General features: G+C 33.3%; 1 protein-coding gene across 1 annotated transcript; it reads left to right on the top strand.

Moving 5' to 3' along the window:
- Nucleotides 1–242: 242 nt before the first annotated feature.
- On the top strand, nt 243–1,706 carry LOC136032636 (GTP-binding protein 2-like). Its single transcript, XM_065712909.1, has one exon. It carries the CDS (start codon nt 243–245, stop codon nt 1,704–1,706), a length of 1,464 nt encoding a protein of 487 aa, XP_065568981.1.
- Nucleotides 1,707–11,374: the final 9,668 nt, after the last annotated feature.

Raw genomic sequence — 11,374 nt, 5'->3', positions numbered from 1 at the left:
AAATGACGACTTATACTTATTGACGACATGACTGCCTGTCCATGGATTATTCTTTATGGTTGATTGTGTATGGCTATGCTGTTTGACCTATGTGATTGCATGGATGAGTCGGGTTAAGGCCTCATTCAAGTGCTGGTCTATATTAATCACCAATTTAGGAAAACAGTCTTCCTTTTCTCCTTCTGTCTCTTTTTTTTTATGTGTGTTTGTGCTGTAACTTAATTAACTTATAAGAGAATATCATGAAAAATTTAGTCTTGCCTCCGGAGACTGAACACGGGAACATCGAGTACAAACTTCACATTTTGGACCTTGAAGGTGCGAAATTTATCAGGCTATCCAAACAGATGAAATGGCGTACATTGGAAGGTGACAATGTAGCCATTTACTACATTGGAATCCATGATAGTGTATATATAGAAGGGATAGTTCAAGAGGAAATGACGAAAAGCTTGGTTGCGCTACGGAAAATAGCGTCGGAAATCGTAGCTGAAGCATCTCTTGAGTTTGAAGAGTCAGTGGCGGAAAATAAAACCTTTGCGAAGGTGATTGTTCGGACGGGACCTAAAGCTGACCAAAATTGTTCGGAAACCCGGATCGCTCTTTTGGGCAATAAAGACGCTGGGAAATCCACATTAATCCGTGTGCTGACGAGAGGAATGTTGGATAACGGGCATGGAAGCAGTTCCAAGAATATTCTTCAAAAAGAATCCCGATACAAATGCCAGTCCTATAAGAAACCCACACGCCCGAATACCTCCAGGATCAACAATGTAATATTGGGTTTTGATCAAAAAGGAAATACATTTGATTACTCAAAACCTTTCATGACCCTCGAAGATTATTGCATGCAATCTACCAAAATCGTGAACTTCATTGACTTGGCTGGACATGAAGAATTTTCGCTCACTACGATCCGTGGAGTAAATTGTCAAGATCCAAATTACGCCATGCTAGTCGTTGATGGCGCAGCTGTTCCTGTGCACACCAGAAGATGCCCAAAATTTCATCTACGTTTGGCAATGGCACTCCAAATTCCCATAATCGTTGTTATCACGAAGATTGACCTTATAACGATTCCCACTTTGGAATATGTAATCAGAAGCGTAGAAAAGCTTCTGGAGTCCGTTGGTGAACTCCGAAGTCTTTTGAGAGTTACAGAAAAGACATTGCTACCTTTTGGGATGGATCAGAATATCCCAATTCTATTTCTCTCAAACGTGACTGGCGATGGATTGGATACTCTGAAGAAATTCTTAAATTTGCTGCCACCTTCAACAGCTGGATTGCCTTCAGCTCTTGAAGAAAATGAAATTTCGGAGGAGTGTGTTGAATTTCATGTCGTTGACAACTTCAGTTTGCGCAGAAATAAGACCCGCCTTGTCGGAATTCTTCATAAGGGCGCATTGAATGACGGATGTCAGCTTCTTGTCGGCCCCTTAAGTGGTGAAGAATTTCTGAGTATTTCTCCCGACTTCATCTTGTACCACAAACTGCGTTGTAAATCAGTTATTGCAAACACAGCTGCAGGTGTTGTTGTGAAACGAAAGGTTGGTCAGAAAATAAGAAGAAACATGGTTTTAGTTTCCCCGTCTTCCAACCCAAAGGGAACCCTTTGCTTCCCTGCATCCTTCAATGTTCTCAACCGAAAGAAGAAGGACATCATTCAGGTTGGACCCAGTGCTGGTGGAGAAAATTTTTTTTAGTTTTCTCCCCGACAGACCTTTACCCTGGTCCAGGTTTTTAACCTGATATTGTTAATTATTGGTGAGATGGCACTTATTCAAATTCCATGTTCTTTCATGTTTTTGTTTATGTATTTATTGACCTATTGACCTTGGCATGTTTTTTTTTACTTTGATTGTTGGATTTTCATTTGGATGTTGGTTTGTTTTGGATTTATTTTCAATAACTTTTTATGCAACAAAACACAAATATTAGCCTCGGAACTCGGAACGATTTTTTGAAAGTTAGTAAGTGTAAAAGTCATTGTTTTCTATGCCAAGATCATTTTGTCCCACGGACTTCTGTTAAGAGTACATTGTATAATAAAAATTTTGCATGCAAGTTACGTGGTAATGTTAATTGTAGAACAACCAATGTAATTTACCTATTAGAATGTAATAAATGCTGCCTACAATATGTGGGGGAAACAACTAATAATATATATATAAAAGATTTTCTGGACATAAGACAACAGTTAATAATGAAAAAACTAATAACTATCTAGTTCAACATTGTAATAATGGTAAATGTTCCATATCAGATATAACTGTCACAATTTTAGAAAATTTAGAATTAGAAAATTTAAATAAAGAAGAGAAGAATAATAGACTACGTAAACAGGAGGATTTCTGGATCCATACTCTTGGTACAGCTTATCCTTTTGGGCTAAATGATCGTGTAGCAAAATATGGTGACATGTCTCATGTTTTTGTTAAATGTATTGATGGTTTTATGGACCATCCTTCTTTTACTTGTCCTACTAAACGTAAAAAACGATCGAGAGGACATAGGAAAAATAATAGAAAAAATGAATTAGATGTACATATGCTTTCTATAGATCTATGCCAGCTACTTGAATCTAGGGGTATGATTTCTGTAATAAAATGTCTAAATAATTTATCCAAGAGGAATTTAATCAAACTTTTCTGGATTGTTAAGAATAATACAGCTCTTGATTATAATTTTAAAGTAATATGTGATACAATTTGCATTGTAACTAAAACGAAATTTATTTCAAAAAAGAAAAAGTTCGATAAGATTAGTAATAAGGATAACAGATTATATTTACCTATTAATTTTACTTGTAAGCAGATTGAAGATATTAATTTACCAGAAATTTTTAATCAGTGGCATGTGAAACAGGCCCTTCCTAGTAATTTGAATTATAATGATAGTCCAGTTTTAACTTATAAATTTTCAAAAACTATTGGGCAAATTATTTTTAATTATAATTTAATACTAAAAAGACTAGATAGTGATATAAATTGGAAACCGGTTTGTAATTGTAAGCAGCTTGGCCCATTTGTAAATCCTACATACAAACATGTTATAACAGGGGACTTGTCAATAATAAAGCAAGATGATCTTCAAATTATAATAAATAAAGGGGCTAATTTCCGTCTTTCTCCTCATCTGAAACCATCGAATGTTCTTGATGGCTTGGAAAATGATTTTGATTTATTTATTGATAAGTGGTGTAAGAAAGAGAATAAAAATAAAGAGAGTTTTCAAAGTTGGAAGAATTTAATTATTAGTAGAATAAGAAATTAAATATATTCCAACTTAAAAAATAGTAACACTAAATCATTATTTTATAATGCGAAAATTAAACAAGCAATTGCTAATCTAAAGAATGAATTTGTAATTGTGCCAGTGGATAAAGCTAATAATAATTTTGCCATAATTTGTCAGAAGTTGTATTGTGATATCTTATAAAGGGAGTTATGCACAACTAATGTTTACGAAAAGGTAAATATAGAGGATGAGAACTTAATGGAAAAGACTGAAGAAATACTTTTTAAAAATTTTAATAGTAAAATGAATGACAATGATAAAAAGTTCCCTTTCCTATATTGGACTGTAAAATTTCATAAGAATCCCCCTAAACCACGGTTTATTGCTGGAGCAGCTAAATGTCCAACCCGCATTGCTGCTACTGACCTTTCTTTAATTTTAAAGGAAATTGTAAATAAACTTAAAACCTATTGTTCTGGTATTAAAAAATTTTCGAATTTTAATCCATATTGGAGTGTTAATAATACACTGCAGGTGATAGATTCTTTAACAATGGTTTCAGCTAAAAGAATTAAGTCTTTCGATTTTGCAACAATGTATACTAATTTATCACTTAATGTAGTGTTTGATAATTTAAAAACTGTTATTAAGAAATCTTTCCTCTTATCTAGTAAAAGGTTCTTAAAAATAGACATTTATAATAAAAAAGCTATATGGACAAATTACTTTAATACTACAGTTAACTTGAGATGTTACAGCTTGGATATGATTTTTGAGTTATTGGAATTTGTTTTATACAATACTTACATAAGATTTGCGGGTGATTTATACAAGCAAATCGTGGGAATTCCCACGGGGGGGAATGCCAGCCCATTTATAGCTGACTTGTTTTTAAGTCACCTAGAATATAAATATATGATGGATAAGAATAATCCAATTAATTTAAAACATGCTTTGTCAAATAATAAAAGATATTTAGATGATATTTTGGTCTTAAATTGTAAGGATTTCATTGATATTTCTAAAAATATATATCCATCAGAACTTATTCTTGAGCCTAGTCATGGCACTGGTCATGAAGATCATTTCTTAGATTTAAATATTAATATTTGTGATAATAATAAATTAAGTTTAAAATGTATAATAAAACGGATGATTTTGATTTTGAAGTGATTAGTTTCCCATTCCCTGAAAGTAATATACACTCAAATATCACATATTCAGCGTTTTTCTCACAGTTACTTCGTTATGCAAGGATTTGTAGTAATTATATTGATTTTAAAAATAGATGTAAAATCTTAAGCCAAAAATTGATATCAAGAGGTTTTTCTGCAAATAAATTAACTTGGCAATTTAAAAAATTTAGTTTTCATTATAACGAACTTTTAAATAAATATCAAAAGAATCATCTAGAAATACTTAAAGAAATTTTCAACTAATTTCGGAGGTTCGAGAAATGTTGTCGCAGCGCCATTTATTATGAATTGTGTTTCTAATTGAGCGGATTTTCTTAAAAATTAGCAACATGGTAAAGATGAATTCCATAATTGTTAATACCAGTTAATAATGCATTTAATACCGGCCTATACCATGAAATTATTTTGTTTATTTCATTTGGACTTCCTAGAATTATGTATTTTATTAATGGCTGAAGAATAAGAATAATACCATCTATTTAAAAAAAAGAATAAGAAGAAGAAGAAGATAGATTTTGTCCAAAATTTTGGACAAAAGTTAGAGAAGATGAAAATGATTCATTTAACCCTACTTTTGGGAGTTTTAATGTTACAAAGTCCTAGTGGTCCTATTGAGGACCCGATTGAAAAAGTTGTATACCATCCAGAAGACATGAGAGTAAGTTATTTAGATAACTGACCTTTCTTTAATTTTAAAGGAAATTGTAAATAAACTTAAAACCTATTGTTCTTGTATTAAAAAATTTTCGAATTTTAATCCATATTGGAGTGTTAATAATTCACTGCAGGTGATAGATTCTTCAACAATGGTTTCAGCTAAAAGAATTGAGTCTTTCGATTTTGCGACAATGTATACTAATTTATCACTTAATGTAGTGTTTGATAATTTAAAAACTGTTATCAAGAAATCTTTCCTCTTATCTAGTAAAAGGTTCTTAAAAATAGACATTTATTATAAAAAAGCTATATGGACAAATTCCTTTAATACTACAGTTAACTTGAGATGTTACAGCTTGGATATGATTTTTGAGTTATTGGAATTTATTTTATACAATACTTATATAAGATTTGGGGGTGATTTGTACAAGCAAATTGTGGGAATTCCCATGGGGGGGGAATGCCAGCCCATTTATAGCTGACTTGTTTTTAAGTCACCTAGAATATAAATATATGATGGATAAGAATAATCTAATTAATTTAAAACATGCTTTGTCAAATAATAAAAGATATTTAGATGATATTTTGGTCTTAAATTGTAAGGATTCCATTGATATTTCTAAAAATATAAATCCATCAGAACTTATTCTTGAGCCTAGTCATGGCGCTGGTCATGAAGATCATTTCTTAGATTTAAATATTAATATTTGTGATAATAATAAATTAAGTTTAAAATGTATAATAAAACGGATGATTTTGATTTTGAAGTGATTAGTTTCCCATTCCCTGAAAGTAATATACACTCAAATATCACATATTCAGCGTTTTTCTCACAGTTACTTCGTTATGCAAGTATTTGTAGTAATTATATTGATTTTAAAAATAGATGTAAAATCTTAAGCCAAAAATTGATATCAAGAGGTTTTTCTGCAAATAAATTAACTTGGCAATTTAAAAAATTTAGTTTTCATTATAACGAACTTTTAAATAAATATCAAAAGAATTATCTAGAAATACTTAAAGAAATTTTCAACTAATTTCGGAGGTTCGAGAAATGTTGTCGCAGCGCCATTTATTTTGAATTGTGTTTCTAATTGAGCGGATTTTCTTAAAAATTAGCCACATGGTAAAGATGAATTCCATAATTGTTAATACCAGTTAATAATGCAGTTAATACCGGCCTATACCATAAAATTATTTTGTTTATTTCATTTGGACTTCCTAAAATTATGTATTTTATTAATGGCTGAAGAATAAGAATAATGCCATCTATTTAAAAAAAAGAATAAGAAGAAGAAGAAGATAGATTTTGTCCAAAATTTTGGACAAAAGTTAGAGAAGATGAAAATGATTCTTTTAACCCTACTTTTGGGAGTTTTAATGTTACAAAGTCCTAGTGGTCCTATTGAGGACCCGATTGAAAAAGTTGTATACCATCCAGAAGACATGAGAGTAAGTTATTTAGATAACTGACCTTTCTTTAATTTTAAAGGAAATTGTAAATAAACTTAAAACCTATTGTTCTGGTATTAACAAATTTTCGAATTTTAATCCATATTGGAGTGTTAATAATTCACTGCAGGTGATAGATTCTTTAACAATGGTTTCAGCTAAAAGAATTGAGTCTTTCGATTTTGCGACAATGTATACTAATTTATCACTTAATGTAGTGTTTGATAATTTAAAAAGTGTTATCAAGAAATCTTTCCTCTTATCTAATAAAAGGTTCTTAAAAATAGACATTTATAATAAAAAAGCTATATGGACAAATTGCTTTAATACTACAGTTAACTTGAGATGTTACAGCTTGGATATGATTTTTGAGGTATTGGAATTTGTTTTATACAATACTAATATAAGATTTGGGGGTGATTTGTACAAGCAAATTGTGGGAATTCCCATGGGGGGGGGGAATGCCAGCCCATTTATAGCTGACTTGTTTTTAAGTCACCTAGAATATAAATATATGATGGATAAGAATAATCCAATTAATTTAAAACATGCTTTGTCAAAATAAAAGATATTTAGATGATATTTTGGTCTTAAATTGTAAGGATTTCATTGATATCTTTAAAAATATATATCCATCAGAGCTTATTCTTGAGCCTAGTCATGGCGCTGGTCATGAAGATCATTTCTTAGATATAAATATTAATATTTGTGATAATAATAAATTAAGTTTAAAATGTATAATAAAACCGATGATTTTGAAGTGATTAGTTTCCCATTCCCTGAAAGTAATATACACTCAAATATCACATATTCAGCGTTTTTCTCACAGTTACTTAGTCCTAAAGAAATTTTGGACTAATTTCGGAGGTTCGAGAAATGTTGCCGCAGCGCCATTTATTCTGAATTGTGTTTCTAATTGAGCGGATTTTCTTAAAAATTAGCCACATGGTAAAGATGAATTCCATAATTGTTAATACCAGTTAATAATGCAGTTAATACCGGCCTATACCATAATATTATTTTGTTTATTTAATTTGAACTTCCTAAAATTATGTATTTTATTAATGGCTGAAGAATAAGAATAATGCCATCTATTTAAAAAAAAGAATAAGAAGAAGAAGAAGATAGATTTTGTCCAAAATTTTGGACAAAAGTTAGAGAAGATGAAAATGATTCTTTTAACCCTACTTTTGGGAGTTTTAATTTTACAAAGTCCTAGTAGTCCTATTGAGGATCCGATTGAAAAAGTTGTATACCATCCAGAAGACATGAGAGTAAGTTATTTAGATAACTGACCTTTCTTTAATTTTAAAGGAAATTGTAAATAAACTTAAAACCTATTGTTCTGGTATTAAAAAATTTTCGAATTTTAATCCATATTGGAGTGTTAATAATTCACTGCAGGTGATAGATTCTTTAGCAATGGTTTCAGCCAAAAGAATTGAGTCTTTCGATTTTGCGACAATGTAGACTAATTTATCACTTAATGTAGTGTTTGATAATTTAAAAACTGTTATCAAGAAATCTTTCCTCTTATCTAGTAAAAGGTTCTTAAAAATAGACATTAATAATAAAAAAGCTATATGGACAAATTGCTTTAATACTACAGTTAACTTGAGATGTTACAGCTTGGATATGATTTTTGAGTTATTGGAATTTGTTTTATACAATACTTATATAAGATTTGGGGGTGATTTGTACAAGCAAATTGTGGGAATTCCCATGGGGGGGAATGCCAGCCCATTTATAGCTGACTTGTTTTTAAGTCACCTAGAATATAAATATATGATGGCTAAGAATAATCCAATTAATTTAAAACATGCTTTGTCAAATAATAAAAGATATTTAGATGATATTTTGGTCTTAAATAGTAAGGATTTCTGCTTATAAAAAAAACTATTAAATAGTTTGGTCTTAACAGCTCAGCCGACTCGCTTGCTGAAGCTGTTACTAGCTCCATCCCTGACGTTGGAGCCAGAGTGATTGATAAAAAGCCTTTAGCTGTGGTCCAGGATATACCCCATAATTATTCAAGAGCTGATTTGGAGGCCTCAGTTGAAGGACTTATTAGTGCTAGTCAAATCGGCGACTCTCGTACTTTTCGCCTCGAGTTCGTCGACAAAACCGCTCTGAATGCGGTTCTGGAGTCGGGAATCCGTATTGGATATGAAATTTTTCGCGCTAAGCCCTTTCAATCCATTCCGCGTCGATGCTTTCGCTGTCAAAGTACTGATCACCTGATTGGAGCTTGTCCCAGCTCACCAGCACATCCCAAGTGTTCCAGATGTTCTGGCCCTCATGTGAATTCCAAGGAAAACCCTTGCCAAGCCTCACCAAAATGTGCAAATTGCATTATGGAACACGTAAGTTTTAGCCTGAAATGCAAAGTTCTCCGATCGGCTCTCAACAACGCTAATAAATGAATGCTCAAACTCCGTTTAGCTTTGTTTCCCTTAATATTAATGGTACAAAAGACAAGAATCTACTGATAAGTGAGCTACTTGAAAATGATATTGTGTTTCTACAGGAGCACCTTCTCTCTAAAGTGAATGTTGATAGCCTAAAGCGTTCTCGGACCCATTATACCTTCTTGAGAGCCGCCCAAAACACCCGTGGAAGACCATCAGGAGGTCTGGCCATCTATTTCAGACACAAGACTCAGCCGATATTATTGCAAAGCGACGCTAACATCTTAGCGATAATATGTGGTGATACCGCATTCATAAACATTTATTTCCCCTGTAATAAAAAGACTGTGCAGTCATTGTCTAGTTTTTCACAAGCATGTAATCGCCTACGAACACTACGTAGCGACCTTTCAAAACAAAATACCAAATGGGTTCTCGCCGGTGACATGAACACTGACTTATTATCTAATTCCGACCGATCTGAAATCTTTCTCGATTCACTACCAGGAGGAATCCATCTTGCTGATAAAGATTTTCTATTTACTTATATTCAAAATCGTGGTGGTCTTACTTCCAACCTTGATCATGTAATTGTGTCAGATTCAACTCTACTTTCATCAATAGTTCATGTGGAAGACTCTAAAATCGACGACGATCATTTACCAATCACGTGCCAACTATCTTGCTCCATGGCGACCTCTGTGCAACGTAACTCTCCCAAGTGGTTCTCAAAGTTAAATTGGGAAAATACCAATGTTCCACTTTATGTATTGACATTGTCCCAGTTATTATCATCTATTAAAGTGCCTTTCCACTTATTGCAAACATCTGTATCTACAACTTCAACGCGGATAGATATCAACTCGTATTATCAGCAAATAGTGTTCTGTCTAAAGTCTGCCGCTAAAACAGCTGTACCCTCCGAGTGCGTGCGAACGGGTACTCGCAATCCCTTTTGGAAGGTTGATCCTAAAGTGAAGATAGCTAAACAAAAAGCTAAGTTCTGGCTCCGTATGTGGATAGCCTGTAATCGTCCTTCTTCTGGTTCAGTACATCAAATAAAACAGAAAACCAAACGAGAGTACAAATATTCCCTGCGTAGAGCGAGACTGAATGCCTGGGATGGTCCTTGTGACAAGAAATCCTGGGATCGTGTTATAAACAGTGTTAAGTGTTCACCTCCAATTAATTCGTCTCTTCGGCTATGTGACTTCGTTTCTCATTATAAAAATATTTTGCTTTCGTTTAATATTAATCTCCAAAATCATTTTACAAAGCTTGTAAACTCAATCCTCCCAATTCGTATCAACCAATCTCAAATGTTGTCGGTGGAATCTGGTGTTATACTCCGAGCTCTTATGCAAGTGAATAAGTCTGAGTCTCTCGATAGTGATGGTCTTTGCTTCAAGTTTTTTGCTTATGATTGTCCTGAACTGCTGCAGCATTTGCAATTATTGTTTCAGATGTGTTTGGCACAGTCCGTTGTGCCAGATAGTTTTTTGTCCGGTTGTACATCTCCCATAGTCAAGAGGGAAAAGGACCCCAGTGCTTGCTCTAATTATCGTCCTATCACTGTGTCTTGTTTTGTTAGTAAGCTATTTGAATATGTATTGCTACCGGCCATTAACTCCAAGTGCAATTTTACACCCTTCCAGCTTGGTTTTAGAAAAGGTATGGGCTGTTTTCAAGCTCACCATATTGTGGGTCGGCTAATGAAACAAGCTGTTGCTCAAAAAAGTCCCCTGTATTGTTTGACTGTTGACATATCTAGTGCTTTTGATAATGTAATTCATTCAAATGCTTTGTTTTCTCTAGCAGCCTCGGTTGTTAACCTTTCTATTGTTTCCGTGCTTAAGTATTGGTATGCTAATTCTTCAGTTAGGGTGAAGTGGAATGGTACGGTAGGGGAGTATATTCCTGTTAAAAAAGGCGTTAGGCAAGGTGCCGTGTTATCCCCGAGCATTTTTAAATGTGTTTTAGCTTCGTGTCTCCAACGTCTTCAACCGTCAATTTTTTACAATGATAATTTAGGCATTAGTCACGTTGCATATGCTGATGATGTTCTGCTTCTTAGCCGGACAAAAAATAGTCTAATTACCAAATTCTACCGGCTTTCAGCCGCACTATCCACAGTAGGCCTTTCAGTTAATGCCTCCAAATGTGAGTTTTTGTGTTTTGGGAGTCCTCCACCAGCATCACCTCTTTGCTTGGGTTCTTCAACTATACCATGTTCAGCAACTATTAAATGGTTGGGTCTCTCTTTTTCCAAGTCACTTTCGTCTACTTGCTCCGCTATTACGTCCAGCGTGCTGAAAAGTATGCGGGTTGGATACGCGAAAATTTCACCAAATTGTGGTCGGTATAACCGAAATGGACTATGCCGTCTTTATTCTAGTTTTTGTGCCCCTGCTGTTTTTTGTC

The sequence above is a fragment of the Artemia franciscana genome, chromosome 11 (assembly GCF_032884065.1).
Source record: "Artemia franciscana chromosome 11, ASM3288406v1, whole genome shotgun sequence".
In the NCBI taxonomy this organism is placed as follows: Eukaryota; Metazoa; Arthropoda; class Branchiopoda; order Anostraca; family Artemiidae; genus Artemia; species Artemia franciscana.
This window is presented reverse-complemented; position numbering and strand designations above follow the sequence as displayed.

Bases quoted from the DNA above. Each gene is read 5' to 3' on its own strand.
- LOC136032636 (XM_065712909.1), top strand. From the start codon at position 243: ATGAAAAATTTAGTCTTGCCTCCGGAGACTGAACACGGGAACATCGAG.